This window comes from Mustela erminea, chromosome 4, assembly GCF_009829155.1.
Source record: "Mustela erminea isolate mMusErm1 chromosome 4, mMusErm1.Pri, whole genome shotgun sequence".
NCBI classification, from domain to species: domain Eukaryota; kingdom Metazoa; phylum Chordata; class Mammalia; order Carnivora; family Mustelidae; genus Mustela; species Mustela erminea.
This window is the reverse complement of record NC_045617.1, coordinates 70,488,358-70,508,676: the sequence shown is the minus strand read 5'-3', so window position 1 is coordinate 70,508,676 and position 20,319 is coordinate 70,488,358. Positions and strand designations below refer to the sequence as shown.

Sequence of the window (20,319 nt, the reverse complement as noted above, 5' to 3'; positions counted from 1 at the left end):
AAATCTTGTTTTGTTTTGTCTTTTTGGTTTTTGGGTTTTTTGTTTGTTTTAAAGATTTTATTTATTTATTAGAGAGAGAGAGAGGGCACAGAGGGAGAATGTGAGAGAGAAGCAGGTGCCACACTAAGCAGGGAGCCCGATGTGGGGCTCAATCCCAGGACCCTGAGATCATGACCTGAGCTGAAGGCAGATGGAGCCGCCCAGGTGCCCCGAAAAATGAAATCTTCAAACCGATTGGGTTTAAAATATTCTCAAATCAGTTCAGAGTACAAGGGTCATTTTTAAGTATCCTTCCCCTAGTTTGGTCAGATCTGTAGCAACATACCCATGAGTATGCCTAAAAGTAGGAAGATACATCAGAAACAAAATCGATTAAGAGTATTGCCACCATTACTTGCTTTTGGGGATATTTGACTTTTATTTTATGTATGCATTGAGTGATGTAGTTTGGAGTGGTTTTTGTTGTTGTTTTTGCACTTTTGTGTTTTTTGGGGGAATTTGTTTATTTCTGACCTACAGCTTTGATAATTTTTATAGAAGTGAGTTCCTATGAAGGTTGGAAATGGAACCCATTCTGTTATCACCAACAGCTGCAAGTTGTTGAGGACATGGGGCTCTGCTGTGCAAGTCAGAGATGCGTGTGATTTCCTTCTTTAAATAACATTTTTTCTTTAAATGATGTGCTTTTTTGCTTTTTTTTTTTTTTAAAGACTTTATTTATTTATTTGATAGAGACACAGCGAGAGAGGGAAGACAAGCAGGGAGAGTGGGAGAGAGAGAAGCAGGCTTCCGACTGAGCCCGATGTGGGGCTCGATCCCAGGACCCTGGGATCATGACCCAAGCTGAAGGCAGACGCTTAATGACTGAGCCACCCAGGTGCCCCTGCTTCTTTAAAAAACGTATTTTTCCTCAGTGCATTCTAAATTCATAATCACAAGTTCTTCCTTCTTCCCCTCATTTCCTTGTTTTCTCTCAACATTTGCAATCATGCCTCATCTTTCCCCTTATCCTAGTTCTGTTTATGTGCAGGACAATTGAAGGAGAAATCACATGTTCTTGGAGCTAAACAGATCTGGATTTGAAACCATGCTCTTCTGTTTCCTGGCTGTGTGACATGAAACAAATTACTTACCCTCTCTGAGTCTCAGTGAAATGGTACAGTTTTTCCTCCCTCACAAAATTTTTTCTGAAGATTAAATATAATAGTGTATATTAAGTTCCTAACAGACTGTCACAGCTCAATAAATACTCATTCCTTTCCCATTTCTGATTTTTCATTCTTCCTTTGCAATTTTCATACTTTCCCCCAAAGCCTCCAGATGAATAATTTGAACTTCTTGGCTGTTCTCCTAGAAGAGATTCAGAGCAAAACTGTTTTCTTTCTTTCTGGAATTCATCATTTAAAAAAAAAAAAAAGTCACTGTTTAACTAATATTTACTTTGATCTTGGTAAGGTTGTAGAACTTAGGGTAGTTAACTTTATGACTTTTAAATCCAAACGAATCCTAAAATGACCTTTTAAGCAGTACACAGTCTTCAATATTTTATGAGAGCAGGTGGGGCAGGGTTGGGGAGCTAGGATGATGATGATGACTGGTGTCTCCACCAAGTAAGACTCAGGGATTTTACCACTGAATTCTGTCTTCTGCTTGGGCATTGCTGATAGAAAGTTATGCTTCTTGCGTCTAAACCCCCACCTGGCCGTAATTCCTGCAAGTCATTCGTGCCATTCTAATGGCTCTCCTCTCTCTGTTTTCTCTACTGGGAATTCCTTCCTGCTTCTCTGCTTTTCTTCCTCCCTTCTTTGAAGACAGTGTGAATGTCACCTTCTTTTTGACACCTGTCCTGCTTATTCCCTCCCCTGATTCTCACCCCCTAACTTCACTGGCTCCTTTTGGCTTTCTCTGTCTCCCATAAACACTTCCATTGCTGTGCCTACAGTGTGTCTTAGTACTTGCTTGGTGGTCTGCTTCTGGGGTGCCAGCCCGATAAAGGCACAGAGGGTGTCAGACTCACTGTGGAGCTCTGGCACACAGTTGGTGCTCAGCAGACACCTGTTGAGTTCAGAAGTCAGAGTCCAAGGTCACAAGCATGGATCCTCAGACAAAGGAGCACTGAGGGTGGAAATCCTTGTAAGTGGCGATCTGAACTAGAAGCAGCCCAGACAGCGCTAACTAGAGCTGAGTGAGATTCTCTGCTTTCCAAAGCGAACGAGAAATTTGAATAAATTATCAACATCATTCTGGAAGAATTAGGAATGTGATTTGATTTATTTAATTACTTGACTTCATAATCTTATATGGATTTAGGAAGCAAGAACAGTCCTCTGCATTATGTCAAAAGTAATAAAAAAGAACCCAGATGCCATATAAATAAACGGTTTAAAGCAAAGGATACCGAAACCTGAAGAAACTCCGCTATTACCTCAATCCTCTCCATACTTTTCCTTTGGGAGATGAGCCAGTTCAGAAGGAATGAAGTGGCTAGAGGAGCGGCATGGTCAGAACTTGCTCTCACAGGCCTGGGAAACAGCTACTGCTACATAACTTAGTTATCTTCTTGGACTCTTAGCTCATCTGCTATAAGGGGGATGCTAAGCACCTGTACGTCGTGGGCATGAAGCTACAGCCTGCATTTCAGAGTTGTGAGGTTTGAATGAGCCAACATATGAATAAGCCAACAAATGTTGGATTGATCTCCAAAAGGCTACAGATAAAATCTGTGGTTCAGCATGTAACTATAGCAAATCTAAAAAATACTTAGACTATTAAAGCAAGTTATGATACCCAAGTCTGTGGGTATCACTGAGGATCAAAAATGTAAACTAACGGACCAAATATTCCTTTAAAAAGCACACGGGTCAAAGGTTCATCATCATAACCCTCTTTGTTTTTTTTAGATTTTGATGACATACATCAAGATCTGAGGGCATTTTAGAAACTCAGACTGGAAGGACATCGGGGTGGCTCAGTTGGTTAAGCATCTGCCTTCAGCTCAAGTTGTGATTCCAGGGTCCTGGGATGGAGTCCCACTTCGGGCTCCTTGCTCAGCAGGGAGCCTGCTTCTCTTTCTGCCTGCTGCTTCCCCTGCTTGTGCTCTCTCTCTCTATGACAAATAAATAAGTAAAATAAAACAAAACAAAAAAAACCCTCAGATTGAAGTCATGTGAATTTATAGGATGGCTGAACCTTGGCATAAACTCATCTTAGATAAGCCCAAGGATGTCGACTCTTGAAGGAAAGTTCCATGTAAATAGACTTTCTCTGTGTTCAGATTACGCAGGGGCAGGGTGGGCATGGTGTAACAATTGAGCACAAGAGACCCTCTCCTTACCAACACCCCACCCAACTTGGTCCACAAGCTCCTACCAAAACAGATCCTCACCCTCTAGGACAACTCTTGGGTCTCTGTAGGCAACAGAACCATGCTGCACGCAAAGGATGAAGCAGGATCAATGGACAGGGCAGAACAGAGATCTAATTTCAGGGCATGAAAATTAAATATGATTCAGCCTTGCTGCCTCATCTCCTGGAGGAGACGAATGCAAATGAGGTTAAAGGGAAGAACCCTTTCCGGAGCCCCAGACCCGGTTTCCCTCACAATGAAGGCTGAAATATATCTGTCCAGCCTCTGTGGCCGCATGCTTGATGAGAATAATAATTCTGAAGTTGAAGGCTAATCTCCAGCAGGAGCCCGTTTTCCATAAATGACTCAAAGTTGGAAGGTTAGAGTAACTGAAGATCATTAGCGAGGACTGAGCTCTGGGGAAAGAAAGAAAGCCCCAGCCCCGCCGGAGGCCAGAAGGGAGCCATGTGAATAAGTCAGGATGACCCAGGCACAGACCAGCCAGGGAGTCCTGATAAAGGATTTGCTTTACAATACACACAGTATCCATGAGCATCTCCCAGATTGCAGATTTCCTAAAGACAGTTGCCAGTTCGTAACTCATCCTTTATGTCACCTTGAACCCAGTAAATGCAGGTGTTGACTTTTGTTCTCTCTTCTTCACCATTATGATGTAGCGTAAGTAAATTTTTCATTCCTGAGTTTCTGATTTAGTCTGGTTAGTGATTTTAGCCATTTTCTATTTTCTCTACATTTGCATTTTTGCCTCAAAGGCAAAATTATACCAGTTTTTATATCAGCAAGCCCACCAAATTACCCAAATGTATACCAGATGGCTCTCCCTTTTACTCCTATATTACAAGCTTAAGTATCCTTTCTTGGGGTGAGGGGGGGAGGGTGTTGGGTGATCTGTACTTAGAGCTCCAAAAGGGAACTGAAATAAAAGCAGCGTGTGCTCCTTGCAAAAAGATGAAGACTTTGGCTATACCTGAAGCGAGCGTTCGCCCTCTTGACATCTGAGCACTCTTGGCTGTGCTGTGGTCTTCCACATCCCTTCAGTGCCTATCTGAACACATGTTCTGTGTGGTTGATATAAACAGGATCTTAAACTCTTTATTTCTGTTCTAAAATCTCAAAAATATGATGTAAATAGGGTGCCCAGTTTGCTCAGTCTGTTGGGCGTCAGACTCTTGGTTTTGGCTTGGGTCGTCATCTCAGGGTCATGAGCTCGAGCCCTGTGTTGGGCTCCACACTCAATAAGGAGTCTGCCTGAGATTCCCTTTCTCCCTCGACCCCTCCTCCACCACTATAATAAATAAATAAATCTTTAAAAAATATGATGTAAATGTTTTACCTCATTAGTACACACTCTTTGTTTTAAATATCTATATACTATTCTGTTATTTAGATGCAGCATGAATGACTTAGCCAATCTTCTGATGAACATGTAAGTAGTTTCCCAGATGTCACCATTCCCATAGCACTGAACGCACACTTTGTGGAGACTCGCGGAAGTCTTTCTAAAGGATGTAGTCATGGAAGTGAAGTGGTGCAGGGGAGGCGGCGACAAAGGGAATGGACACTTAACCTTTTGAAAGTCACTCTCAAACTAACCACAGAAAAATACCAACGTGTGCTCTCACTGACAGCGTTTTAGGGTTTATTTGCTTTACACCCCACCGGTAATGGACATAGTCAATCCCTCTTTTTCTTCTTTGTCAATTAGTAAGTGAAGATCTGTTTTGACTTTTGAAATTGGTTTAGTTGGCAATTTTCTTTCCTATTGAGTTGCTCTTTTCCTTTGCTACCTAGACATTTGTACTTTTCCTTCTGTGACTGGGCTATGAATGCCTTTTGTCCATTTTTCTCTTGGATTGTCATTTTTCACAAGAAATTACCAGTAAAGCAAACCATTATAAAGTATAACAGATATTTGAAGCTAAAAATATCTCGGGCATGACCCCCACATACCCTACCATTGTAGAAAGCAGAGATGCGCACGTATGGTGTTTTTAGAAACATGGTTCCATCTTTTGCTGCCATTAGGTTAAACCTCCCTTGAAATCATTTTCTGCCATGCATTCTTTCCAGTTTTTTTTTATATTCCTGATATCATATGCAGTTTATCATTCTTCTCAATTTTCCCCTCTTGACTAGTATAATCAGTCAGGATATATAGATGATCTGGTAATCCCAGCATCCCCAGCAGGACAATTCCTGACCTTATATAATTGTATAGTATTTTTTGTTTTGTTTTGTTTTGTTTTTAAGAAGGTATGAAAAGAAGTAAGGATTTTCAAGAAAATATATAGAACTGATTCATGGTTTTAGGTAGTTAGCATTGCATTAATAAACCATAATCCCCCCCCCCAACCTGGTTCTCCTTCTCTTCCTCCATTGTATCCACCTTTCCTTCTTCCTTCTTTTCTGTCCTTTGCCTTTCCCTTCCTCTTTCCTTCTCCTGCCTCCGTGTCTATCCAGCAGCAGCTCTGACATAATTAATTTTGTCCCCTAGAATCTAAGTGAAAACGCTACATAAAACATTCACTAACTGGTACTTCAATGGTGAAACCATAGGAGCTCCATTAAACCCAGGAGTCACGCAAGGATGGCCACGCCTCCCTATTATGTACTTGTTTTCCTTTGCTCTCCATGTCCTAGGTGGTATAGTTAGAAAATAACAATTGTAGGGGCACCTGGGTGGCTCAGGCAGTTAAGCATGTGCCTTTGGCTCTGCTTATGATCTCCAGGTCCTGGGATGCATTGGGGTTCTTGCTGAACAAGGAGTCTTTTTCTCTCTCTCCCCTGCCCCTCCCCACCTCTCATTATCTCTCTCTTGCTCTCAAATAAATAAATAAAGTTTAAAAAAAAAAAAGAAAAAGAAAGAAAGAAAAAAGAAAATGCCAATTGTAGGTTTAAAATTGGGAAAGAAAAGGCAAAAATATATCTGGATGATGTAATTGTCCTAGGACACCTTCAAGAGAATGAACTAAAATCGTTTTCTTTCTTTCTTTCTTTCTTTTTTAATAGTCAACTAGTTCAGTAAGGCAGCTTAGTAAATTAATGCACAAAAATCAGTAGGCTTCCCACATCCAAATGACAACCACTGGAAGACAGAAATGATAGTGACAGAAAGCTTACTGCTATACAGTGAAAACCCAGTGCCAAAATACCCAAGAAACATAACGTAACAAGAAATGAGAAAGGTCTATATTTTAAAAAAAAAAAACAACTATGACATAAAAGAAAACTTTTAGATAAAATGCGACTGTGGTATAAGTGTCAGTTCTCCCCGTAGTTATGTAGAAATCTAGTGGGATCTCGAGAAAAATGCCAGGTTTTTAAAAATCAAATTCTGAAGTTCATAGGCAGAGTAAAATGTAAGAATAGACAAGAAACTTTTGACACAGGAGAATGAAAATAAACTAATCTTATCCAAATATCTATTATAATATGAATACTAATCAAGTCAGTTTGGTTCAAGCAAATTAATACATTAATGAAACAGAATGGTCGACTTTAATACTGACCAAAGTGCATATGAGATTTGGTACATTCTACAACTCTAAGAATTTAATATGCAGTGAAAGTAACATTTTGAAGCAGGGGAGGAGAGGTTTATTTCTTGTAAACAAATTAGATCTCTACCTGTATTCTTACACACACACACACATATCCAGATACATAAGAAAATTAAAATGTAGGAGAATTAGAATGTCAAATTACTGGAAGAAAACATGGGAGAATTTTTTTAAAGATTTATTTATCTGAGAGAGAAGAGAGCACGAGCACATATGAGCACACATGAGCACACATGTGCAGGGGGAGGGGCCGAGGAGAGACTCCTAAGCCTCTAAGTTGAGCTGGAAGCCCACTGAAGGACCCAGCCCCGTGACTCCAAGACCATGACCTGAGCTGAAACCAAGAGTCAGATGCCACCCAGGTACCACAATATGGGAGAATTTTTAACATAATCTTCCACTGAAGAAGATCTAATGAGTCTATGAAGCCATCAATCAACATATTGATAAGTCTGACCACTTACAATTAAAATTTTCTGTTTGATAAAGGACAATTTTAAAAAATGTAAATTAAATGTGTTTGCCAGGCATAACACTGCCAGAGAGCTGATTTCTTCAATATATAAAGAGTTCTCATAAATCAATTCTAAGAAACCAAATGAGAAAACATTCTTCCCACTTCTTAAAGAGCTACGAGAAATCCAACATTCTGCTGGCCTCTAGGAGGGGGAGACTAGGGAAACCAGGAGTGTAGGTAATTACTCTCCACTTCGTATTGCCAGATGCCTTGAGCTCAAGTAGCTTCCACATAGGGGGCAGGGAAGGGGAGAAGAGGGGAGGGGAGGGGAAAGGAGGGGAGAAGGACAAACTGACTAACAAATACCGTTTTTAAATTGGAAGTCTAAAAATCTGTCTTCCACCATTCACCTTCCTGCCACTAACCTGTACAAGTGGGAGAAAAGATGAAGAAAATGAAAATAGAAATAGTCACATGCACCCCTGCTACCTCCTTCACTGACGTTTCTCTAAAGAATATGTTCCTTAATGCTAAAGGACTTTTGTATTTCCGAGCTGAAGAGACTCATTCTTTTTGTGACTGGTGAGCAGTTTGGTCTTCCCCTCTGTCACACCTCTTCCTCCCTCGCCTGAAGGGTGATCCTACTCAGGTTATACTTAGGGGGATAATGAAATTCTCTAGTGGAAATGATTAAGTTTGAATTACTTCCTAATGTGTTCCTTGGGTTTTACAAATGCTTCATGGCAGCCTTGACCGACCATGGTTTGGAAAACTATGTAAGAAACTTGATATCCAGGGACGCCTGGGTAGCTCAGGTGGTTAAGCAGCTGCCTTAGGCTCAGGTCATGATCCCAGGATCCTGGAATTGAGTCCCACATTGGGCTCCTTACTCAGCGGGGAGCCTGCTTCTCTCTCTGCCTCTCTCTGCCTCTGCCTGCCACTCTGCCTGCTTGTGCACACGCTCTCTCTTGTTCTCTTTTTCTGACTAATAAATAAATAAAATCTTAAAAAAAAAAAGAAACTTGATGTACAGTATGTTATGATGGATGAACAGCTGATTGCTAATTTCGATGGTGGTTTGCTTTGGAGGGAAATGGTTCCTCATTTGCACTAGAGAAGAAAGGAAGATGTTTGGCATCCTTCAAAATATTGGCCCAGCTGCGTTGCAGACAGAGCTGGTGGCCTTATAGAAGACATTTGCCACAAAGTGGAGCAAGTAAAATTGAAACTCACTACCAAGCTTCAGCCTATCCCCTTGCCCTATAGGAATGTCAGTACTATGTTTGCTACTCTCCAGGCATTTAAAGTCGCTGGAAAGGATACTAATACTGGAGTCTCCCTTACCAATGTTGTCTCCAAAAAACATTGTCACCGTACCTCCTAAGTGAAGTTACCATAGATGTTCTTCTGCGGTAGGGAAACCGTATACAAAGTCCAGCCTGGGGTTTTGAGTGTTTCAGCTCTTTATCCAAGAATATCGCAGCTAACTTCGTGCATTTTATTAAATTTGTGGCTATTGAACAATAGCTCCTGTGCATCCGTTTCAGGTCGACTTCCTGCCCGGAAACACCGTGAGCAAGGTGTGTGACCGTCATTGTAAGTGTTGTTCAGATTTGAAGAATTGGGGTACAAGGCAGGAAGCATATTTCTACTTTGGGGGAAATAGCCTTCTAATTTCTTCTGTTCCCGCAGAAAATGTCTCCCACTGGGTCTCAGCAGGATTTTGTCTAACGGCTCATTATGGATCTGTTATTTGGCCTTCTGAAGTCTTTTGTGCTCTGTGAGCTTCATGGCTGTTAGTCCTGGGAGAGCAGTTGTTCGATGTTATTGTTGCAGAGTCTGTAATTGGTTTGGACCCATATTTTACAGTTTGTCAGGCCGGCTTCAGTAACAAAGAGTGTGTATAGATTTCCAAGCATATTCTGTGTTCTAGCGTTTTCTGTGTGCATAGGATGTACTCAACCATGAAGTGGTATTTTATATTTAAGGACCTGAGTATCATTCTGCTCATTATAAAAAATTTTATATCTCCCTTTAGTTCCAGCACTCATGCAGATGTGGACTTACACTGAATATTAAGAAACTCTTCTCTCCAAGGCAGACCAGCAAAGGTCTTCACGGTGTACACAAAATCACAGCTTAAACCTCTTGTCACAAAAATAACATTTTGCGATTTTCATCCTATATCACCCTTATGGCAAATTCTCTAGTCCCTATATCCCCAAGCCCCATAGTCCTCTTCATTTTCAGTCTGTTTTATGCCCGAGGGTCCAAATGGAAGCAGAACAGTGCCTGCAGAATTGATCAGAAATTCATGGGTTTGGTTCAATTGCATCATTAAGATAAGTAAAAACATCAGATGAACTGGTTTGGGTTTTCCTACTTAATTTTTATTATTGCTTTTATTATTTTTTTGTCTCAAGACAGGCCTCCAAATTTGAAGAAATACAATGTAAAAGAAAGGCATGCGTTATACAACCCCCCACCTGTCTCTCTCTTCTATAAATGCAGCTCTTCTTCATAACTACCAAATTATTAATGCTTTGGGCACTAAAATATGCAGTCTCCAATGCAGATAGTTTTTGACTCTAAGTCCCAGTACAAGGTTGTGATCATAATTTCCTCTCCATGTGCCTAGCAGAGCAATGAAAAAGTTAATGGCACTGAGCAATAAAGAGTTAATCAAAATAGCTATTGTTTATTGATAACTCACTACAATTGACACTACAGTAAACATTTCATGGATAATACTTCATTTTATCCTTAACATGACCTTACAACAGACACAGCTAACATCACTAACATAGACCATTGTTCCCACATACTGAGTTGTGTTTCATGTTCATGATTTCCTTTGCTCTACAACAACCTTACAGATACTGTTACTGTCCCCATTTTACAGATGAGGACACTGAGGCTCCAGGAAGTTGAGTCAGTTGCTCAGTTGTAGCTATTAAGTGGTGTGGCAGAGTTCAAGCCCTTCCCACCTGGTCTTCTGCCTCCCGTGTGCTAAATGCCATGTACTAAAGAAGGTTTTTTTGCCATTTTACAGATAGAGGAACTAAGATAAGAATCTAAAAACAACTTGTTCAATGGGTGCCTGGGTGGCTCTATCGGTTGAGCATCCGACTCTTCATTTTGGCTCAGGAGATGATCTCAGGGTCATGAGATTGAGCCCTGTGTCGGGCTCCACACTCAGCGTGGAGTCTGCCAGAGATTCTCTCCCTTTTCCTCTGCCTTTCCCCCTGCTTGTGCACTCACGCACTCTCTCTCTCTTTCTCTAAGATAAATGAATAAATCTTTTTTTTTAAAGATTTTATTTATTTTTGCAAGAGAGCAAGAGAGAGTGAGCACAAATGAGCTGGGAGGAGGGGTAGAGAGAGAAGCAGACTCCCCATTGAGCAAGGAGCCCAATGTGGGGTTTGATCCCAGGATCCTGGGATCATGACCTGAGCTGAAGGCAGACGCTTAACCAACTGAGCATCCCAGGTGCCCAATGAATAAATCTTAAAAACAAAAACAAAAACAAACAAACAAACAAAAAAACTTGTCCAAGGTTGCCTGGCTACCAGGTTTCTACAATTCCACTTTCCATGTGCAAAACCATTTCTACACATTAAAAAATGATTTCTACTCTATTCTTACTTTTTAAACTTTAATGTGATAGAACTATTAGTCACCCATAGGCATTTTCTCTTCCAACTCTGGCAAGGATATAGATTAAAAATCCCAGTCTGAAAGTTTAAAATGTCTCTACTGGGAAGAGAGTCCTATAACTATTCTAGCTTGAACAGAAAATATTTCCATCTGTCACATTTGTGGATACCACATGGGGTTTTTATATAATGTTTTTGTTTGGTCCTGAAGGCACAGATTAATTTTTACTTCCTTTGGCAGATAGCCTCATATTCTGGTGAATTTTTAAACCTTGAGATAAGAATAAAAATTCAAACATAGAAGTAAGACAATATCAAATATATTTAGGACAATAAGCATCCTTCAGCTGAGAAGATGAAGAAAAACCCTAGTGCGAGGACCATCATGAAACAGAGAGGAACACAAATGAATTCAAATCTGTTTGCATGGCAAACTCCTACTGATACAGTGAGTCTCCACTCTTGCCGCTTCTTGGAAACCTCCCCCTGATTCCTCCAGATAGTGTGGAAGAGTATTCTCCAGGCTAAGTCCATCATCATAGCCTCATTTTATTTTAAATATATACTTTATTGTTCTCCAACTGGACTCCATACTCCTTGAAATCAAGGACCAGGTGTTATTAACTTGGTGTCCCTGGTCTGCAGCACATTTCAGTCATGGGTTGGCTTTCCTCAAGTCAATTTATAGTCAACAGAGAAACTTTCTGAGCATATATCACATTTTTGGCATTGAATTCTGTGAGGCATTGAGATAGCATGAAAAACAGTAAGAAGAGGAATATTTAACCAAGAGTGAACACTGGGCCGGGAATCTGAAAACTTGAATTCCAATCCTATTCTTTCTGCAACTTCATTGTTGGATCTGAGACAGCATTCCTGGTACTTAGTTGGTTAAAAGGAATGTCTGATTCAAAGACTTCTAACGTCTCTCAACTTTGCAAGTATACTTACTTATTATCTCAGATGGAAGTGTGTGCATGCCTCTGGAGCCACACCTGATGTGTGGGAGACTCATACTGTGGTCAGAACAGTAGGTCAGTGTGGTCAGATGAGGACATAAGAGTACAGGCAATAAGCTTCTGTGATGATGTGAGTCCTAAGTGTGGATGAATGCTCTGAAGAGCCAATTCCACAATGCACTTTTAAGCTTGTGACAGGGGGTGAAGGACAACTACAAGGCTTTTAAAATGATTAGCAGAGCAAGAGGAGGAGAGGTGAAGCCTGACGGTGAGATAGGATGGTGTGGGGTTAACATATGATATGCAAAGCTGAGATCTGCTCAGTCAAAGAGAAAGAGGTTTTGGCTGAGGGTGTAGAATAAGCATGGTCCTGGGGGAAGATGAGTCTCAGGTAGATGAGTAGATTAGAATGGGGCGCACGAGTAAGTCCAAGGGTCTACATCTGTAGGGAGAAAGGTGGCCACTGCGACTGAATCCATCCTGATGATTTCTGGAGATCTACGGTGAATGGGTAAGATTGTGAAGGCCCAGAGATAGCCAAGCAGGAAGCCGGTTTGCGCAGTGAGGAAGAAGATGCACGTGTCATTCGTAAGCTGGCCATCTTGATAGCTGTGGCTAGCAACACTATGGCTGATATATAAGCCCCAGGAATGGAAAAGAGGCTGATGAATATGTAGCTGAAAGTTAACCCTATCTAAATTTCTTTTTTATTTTTGGTTGTCAACAGATGATGATACCTGTCTTACCTGTCTTCTAGTTTGACTTCTGACAAAATCATGGTATCTTTTTGAAGAATATGGAAAGTGAGTGTGGCTGACCCTCTAGTTAGGTTTATTTATAATTAGTCTAATGGCTTCTTCAAGAAGGTAGTTACTGGGGGCACCTGGGTGGCTCAGTGGGTTAAGTCTCTGCCTTCGGCTCAGGTCATGATCTCAGGGTCCTGGAATTGAGCCCTGCATCGGGCTCTCTGCTCAGCAGGGAGCCTGCTTCCCCCTCTCTCTGTGCCTGCCTCTCTGCCTACCTGTGATCGCTCTCTGTCAAATAAATCTTTAAAAAAAAAAAAAAAAGAAAAAGAAGAAGGTGGTTGCTGATCATTACATTCTTGAGGCCAGAAAACTGATTTTGAGTCTACTGCTAAAACTGCCATACAAGATGTCAGTGTTGACTAATTACATGAGAGAACAGCTACCCAAAGTAACAGCACCCACTTAGGAGGAGGGCCCTATTGGAACACCACATGGCTTCCTTCAGGTTCCAGAAGGTTAGGTAAAGCTTTGCTTCCAGATAAATTCTGTGCCCAAGGCAACAGAATGAAATTCAGTTAGTAAAATTCTCCACTTAGATCTTTAAGGAGATAAGTCCCAGCCCTGCCCTGGGATGGCAGAGAGCACACTCACAGTCATGAAAGTGTAGAGTGGAGGGGATATGACTTTGCAACATAAGTTTAAAAAAAAATAGATTGAGGCTGCTTTCACATAGACTGTACCCCATAGACCAAGCTGACCTTACGCTTTGGGGGTGCAAAGGCCTGTGCATGTACTCTCTCCATATTTACAGTTCCATGGACTTCTTACTGCAGAACTGCCATTAGCATCTTTATATTGTTCCCAGGGTCGGTCCCTCATTGCTGCTTTGGTCTACAAGTTGAGATTAATTTTCCTAAGATTATAACAATAGTATGTGTGTCTTACTCCAACCCCATCACATGTGAATGGAATATTCAGGTGCTTGGGAGTGACACTTGCTATCTTCCAAGACCTGCCCTTCCCTTTCCTCTTGAGCCTTACCTGGTTTCCTCCTCCAGTGCTGAACTGGGTGCTAGAGGCAGACCAGGGCCTCTGTGTGCCAGCCTTGCTTTCCTTTGACCCTGCCTGAAATGCAATTCATTCGACTTTTCACTGTGATGGAAGTTAGAAAGCTTTCACCTGCTGGAAGCTGGTTTAGCTCCTCCATTATAGAAACTTTCATTCTAGGGGTATTAATTCTGTTTTATGGGGATGGACTAGCTCCTACACTGGGGTTCAAGTTCTTTGAAGCAATGACTGTGTTAAGCATCTTTGCTTTCCCCTCTGGGTCACTTTGGACCTAATCATAACAACAGCTCACTAAAGAAGGATGTTGGCACATACCCTGAGCTTCCTGTTCCTTGAGACTCGTGGTGCCCCCGTCTGGACCTGGCCAGGGCAGCCCCGTTGAAGAAGCTATGGGATCCTTTCATTTGCCCCTACTCTGTTCTTGATTTTTCCAAACTCCGCCCTGACTCTTTTCTCTTTCCATTTGCTGTAAGTTTTCCCACTTAGACTGCCCTTGCTTTTCCTTCCTGTCTAGTCTAACCTACCTGCTCGCACACAAAGCCCACTCACTGTCGCTCTTTTCTGCCTTCCTCTCCTCACCCATCTTTCTCGAATACGATTTTCTCTTCTAGCCCCCTTTCTTCTGTCAGCCTCAGGAATGGAGAGTGACAATGCTAGCAGAAAGGTTTTGACAAATGGAGGTGAACGTGGACTCTGAATGGAAGGGTCAACCATAGTGGGGCCTTTCAAAGCAGATGAAAGCCTTTGCCTTGTTTTGATTCTGTTCAGAAGGATCTCGGACTAAATCCTCAGTCCGCCACATGGAAATAACTGAGTGAGACAGCTTCTATCTAATCAAATTACTGTATTCAAACATTTGAAACTGTTTTAGGATCAAGAAAACATAGGTTGACATGAAACCCTGCGGTAGCTAAGGTTGGGAAGACATTCTGTACTGTAGTATGTATGCGTTGATACATTTCATACACTTGTGCTGTGGGTTACAGTCTAGCTTCTTCTTTCAGCATCAAACTATTTTAATCCTACTTATAATTCCAATGAATGCTGGGTTTCCTCTCCAGCTTGTTCAGCTAGCTTAAAGGGTAGATACCATCCACAACCCTGGTTACTGAAACACTATTCAGAAATCATAACTAGCAACTCAAAAGAGAGCTCAGTTTCACAAGATGAGATTTGATGCCGTGAAGCAACCCTCTCCAAAATTTGCCAGAGACCTTGTGAGTCTTAAAATATCCTCTGTTTCCTACCAGCCAGTTCTGGCAGCTTGAGAACTATTCTTACAAATAATGACAAATATTTTACCAACTCACAACATGTTGCTTTTTGTTTTGGTATTAATTTTGTTTGTTCATATTTTTAACTAGGAAAGTTAGTATAATAACGCGATGGTCATCCAACAAATCTCAGGGAAAGGCTTACTCTCCTATTGAATGTTTTAGCATATTTTTCTTGAACACTGGCTATGTACAAGTTATTACATTGAATGTTTTTGGTAATGAAAATATGACTTGAACTTGATGTTTGACCACAAGAATTGAAAGAACAGAGACATTATAATGCAGCAAGTGCCATGTAATACTTGCTGAAATGCACTGAGAAATGAGGGCTCGGATGGGATTTGCTGAGTGAGTCAAGGAAGGCTTTCTAAAGGAAGTGGGATATGAGCTTTGATGACTAGCCAGATGTTAATGTGCGCAATGTGGTATGGAGGGTAAGGGGCAATCTAGATAGTGAGACGTTATTAACAAAGTCTCAGAAATAGTACAGTATGAAGTACAGGGAACATCGTAAGGTTTTTGTTTTATGTAAATGAAAGGGAGCAGTTAGAGATAAAACTAAATCCCCTGGGTCTGAAATCCCCGATTTAACTCTGCTAGGTAATGGGGAATGTTTTATCCATTATTCCACTCTTTAAACCGTTTCAGAGCTGTGTTTGAGGATAATTAATCAGATAATTAATCTGTCCTCCGTGTAAAAGCTTGACTGGAGGAAGAGAAATTGGAGTTTGGAAGGCTAGCTGGGAGGTTATTATAATAGTCTAGTAAGAGGTACTGCGAGCTGCCCTGGGCTAGGAGGGGTGGGATTGGGATGGAGGGTAGAATTGAGAGACACCAGGCAGTGAACATTCCTAGGATTTAGAACCTGATGAGAAGACGAGGGGGAAAAAAGGGAGGAGCCAAAGATAATTATGAAGATCCAAACCTAAGAAGTGACACCCTTAAGGAAGGCAAACAAGTCAAACAGTACTGGGGGAAGGTGGGTTCAGCTTTGCTAGTGGTGCATGAATGTACATGTGCTCCCCAATGGTGAACCAGAGATGGGAAACGGGAACTTGGCTAGAGTCTGAAAGACTGGCTTGGGATTCACTAGCACAGACGTAATGGTGGCAGGTGTAAGAGTGGATATGAACGCCAAGGGAGGGTCTAAAGAGAAGATGGCCAAAGATAGGCCTCTCAGGAGAAGGCGGTCTACGTGTAGGGGAGGGAAGATGAGTCAAGATTGAAGTGGTCAGTGAGGTCAGAGAAGAGCCAGACTTAGAATCATGAAAGACTGGAGAAGAGAGTTTCAAGCAAGGAGGGGCCAGAAATGTTCATGGACACAAAGAACTAAGGAGGTTGAGAATGGAACAGGAGAAATGAAATGTGGGAGTTAAGAGTTTACTGGTAACTGTCACAAGAGTGGATTTTATAGTGTACGTTGCTAGAATCTATTCTCTTTGTAAGTCTAGGTTTTGATGGTTTGGGGCCTATTGTCCCATTTCTTTAAAATAACAGAAATAATAAAAGATGGCATGTGTGTGTTTGTGTGACAGAGAGAGAGCGAGCAAGAGAGCGAGCGAGCACCTTGTGACCTGGGACTGTTTTACATAAGTGAAAAATTGTTTAAGTAAAATAAACCTTGAACTCACGTTTCCTTAATAATAGAGATACCAATTCATCTGATTGGAGATACCAATTTAGCTGATGAAGGAAATCCCCAGGATTTTACATTACTCAATAAGCAAAACTTCTACTCAAACTATGTCATTAAAAAGATACTGTTCTGCCCTTTTTCATTATATGAAACAACAACAGAAAGAACATATAAACAATTGTTGAACAGATGAGCATGTCCCGGGATGTGTTAGATTATCATCTTGTTTCCTTCTTTTCAGAGCAAAAGACTGAGCTATGATAGCAACCGGTGGTGTGATAACCGGCCTGGCTGCCTTGAAAAGGCAAGACTCTGCCAGGTCACAGCATCATGTCAGCCTCAGCCCCTCGCCTACTGCCCACGAGAAGAAACCGGTCAGGCGGCGGCCTCAGGCCGATGTCGTAGTCGTTCGAGGCAAAATCCGGCTTTATTCCCCATCCGGTTTCTTCCTCATTTTGGGAGTGCTTATCTCCATTGTAGGAATTGCAATGGCAGTCCTTGGATATTGGCCCCAAAAAGAACATTTTATTGATGCTGAGACGACACTGTCAACCAACGAGACTCAGGTCATTCGGAACCAAGGTGGCGTGGTGGTCCGCTTCTTTGAGCAACATTTGCATTCTGATAAAATGAAAATGCTTGGCCCTTTCACCATGGGGATTGGCATTTTCATATTCATTTGTGCCAACGCCATTCTCCATGAGAACCGGGACAAAGAAACCAAAATCATACACATGAGGGATATCTATTCCACAGTTATAGACATCCACACACTGAGAATCAAGGAGCAAAAGCATATGAATGGCATCTACAATCTCCCATTGATGGGAGACACAGAAGTAAAACAGAATGGGAGCTCCTGTGCCTCGAGACTGGCCGCAAATACCATTGCCTCTTTTTCAGGTTTTAGGAGCAGTTTTCGGATGGACAGCTCTGTCGAGGAGGATGAGTTTGCACTAAACGAAAATAAGAGTTTGGGGCATCTCATGCCCCCTTTGCTTTCAGACAGCTCCGTCTCTGTCTTTGGCCTCTATCCACCTCCCTCCAAGACGACTGATGATAAGTCCAGCGGCCCTAAGAAGTGTGAAACCAAATCAATTGTGTCATCGTCCATCAGTGCTTTTACATTGCCTGTGATCAAACTTAATAACTGTGTTATTGATGAGCCCAGTATAGATAACATCACTGAAGATGCTGAGAACCTCAAAAGTAGGTCAAGGAATTTGTCGATGGATTCGCTCGTGGTCCCTGTGCCCCATGCCAATGAGTCCTTCCAGCCAGTCAGCACCGTGTTCCCAAGGAATAATTCCATTGGGGAGTCGTTGTCGAGCCAATACAAGTCTTCTGTGGCCCTTGGACCCGGGGCTGGACAGCTCTTGTCTCCTGGGGCTGCTAGAAGACAGTTTGGGTCCAACACTTCTTTACATTTGCTCTCGTCACATTCAAAATCCTTAGACTTAGACAGGGGTCCCTCCACCCTAACTGTTCAGGCAGAACAACGGAAACACCCAAGTTGGCCTCGGTTGGATCGAAGCAACAGCAAAGGATACATGAAACTAGAGAATAAAGAGGACCCCATGGAGAGGCTGCTTGTACCCCAAGCTGCGATCAAAAAAGACTTTACTAATAAGGAGAAGCTTCTCATGATTTCAAGATCCCATAACAATTTGAGTTTTGAACATGATGAATTCTTGAGTAACAACCTAAAGCGGGGAACTTCTGAAACGAGGTTTTAATGTTAAAAAATATATCATTTTACAAGGCTATATATTTTAAAACTATTTTCACTGGTGTTTCCCTGTTAAAGTATGGATCATACGCATTTTTTATCAAACGGTTTGTAGTGGGTTAGACCTGGTTGCTTAATTCTGTGGCGGCGATGGCTGTATGTTCAGGTTACTTATGATCACAGGACTTTCTCTGATCACCCGTGATTTTATATTCTCCCTTCTTTTGAAAATGTATCTCTTCTATCAATGTGCACACAGAACACTTCCATCTGTAGTAAAGCTCCCTTTATTTACTTTTAAATTCTCTCATTGATGGCCATCTGTATAAGATGAATTGTCCAGAGTACAAATTTTCTAAACAACTGCTTTTTAAAAAAAAAAATAAAAAATCAATTAAATTATTTAAAAGGAGAAAGATCTAGTTTCTGGGTGAGCTAAATAATTTGGACTGGTGAAATTGGTCTAGTTCCATGTGAACTAATTGATAGGAATTATTTAATTTAGTTGTGTTTAGTACCCTGAGCTCTGGGGCTCTTTTTTCATTATTTGTTCTATTTTAGTGTTATTTTATCAAGAAACCATGTATTCAAGAACCATGGCTGAGAGTGCCAGGTATTCTTAGGAGTAAATATCAAAATGCTATTAGCTATAACTTTAGATATTCAGAATCAAAATTTATCTGCATCTAACTTGAAAAAGGAATGAACCAATTTAGTTTGTAGGAATGCTATCTTGAAATAATTATATACATGAAGAAGATGTTGATTAGTCACAAAAATACACTATGGGTTAGTTAACGCTAACTAGTCTCCATATCTTTCCTAGCTATCTCTTTTATCATCCAGCATCCATTCATTCCCACATCCTTCTTTTCCCTCAAGATTTTTCAGATCCTGTTCTTTGGAAAACAATCAGCTAACCTTGACTTTTCTTTTTATCTTTGTGTATCACTAGCTTGGTGATTCAAGAAAATTTAGTCCTTGACAAATTGCCTTGAAATTTATCTTGTGCTGGAAAGCCTTATGAAGACCCCAAAGACTTTCTTATGGTGTAATACATTTTGGGGATTGTAACTCTCAATTATTGAAGAAAACAAATACGAAAATGAATGTTTCCATTAGAAAATGTTCATGTTTCCCATTAAGGTAACATTTAATTGTAAGAACTGTTTAATGGAATACTCAGGAAATTTTACAGGTTCTTGCTAATGCCTAAATGTTACTGAGCATCAGTATTATTGCAGCTATTGTGGAAAAGGAGAAGGAAGATATATTTCTGTGCGTAGCTCCCCACAATTCCATCTTGTGATGGCATCATGACATTGAGTCAATGTTACTTGTTAGAACACCAAGCTTGTATACTGTAATAGAGTGGACTCAATATTTTACTATAAAGCATTTAATAAACTTCTGTTCTTATTAGAAATTTGTGTTCTGCCTACATTTGCTATCATTTTTTAAATATGCAATTCTGTTTAAAGTATTGTTTTTCAAACTTTTGAGATATATTCTGTTGAAGACTCCTGATACTCCAGTATATGTATTGGGTTCTGTGGCTTTCTTATTTTGCTCCTATTAAAGAGCTAGGTCTACCCACCTATTGAATTAGACCATTTCCATATTTGTTCTTGTGTGATTATTAATTTTACATGTCGACTACACCAAGGCATGCCCAGATTTCTAGGTGTGTTTATAAGGGTATTTACAGAAGAGAGTCCCATCTGAATCCGTCAGCTGGTCACCAGTGCAGACGGACATCATCTAATCTGTCGAGGGATTGAATAGAACAAAAAGAAGGGCAGGTCTGTTCTTTGTGTTTGAGCTGAGACCTCTGTCTTCCTGCCCTCAGACATTGGTACTCCTG

General features: G+C 41.0%; 1 protein-coding gene across 2 annotated transcripts in view; it reads left to right on the top strand.

The window, feature by feature from the left end:
* Window positions 1-20,061, top strand: part of TMEM200A (transmembrane protein 200A) — a 73,857-nt gene extending 53,796 nt beyond the window's left edge. For both annotated transcript variants that reach the window (XM_032339531.1, XM_032339532.1), the window contains one exon: window positions 16,968-20,061. In XM_032339531.1, coding sequence (XP_032195422.1) covers window positions 16,984-18,462 — 1,479 coding nt within the window. In that variant the 5' untranslated portion in view covers window positions 16,968-16,983 and the 3' untranslated portion in view covers window positions 18,463-20,061. The remainder of the gene's footprint in view (window positions 1-16,967) is intronic.
* Window positions 20,062-20,319: the final 258 nt, after the last annotated feature.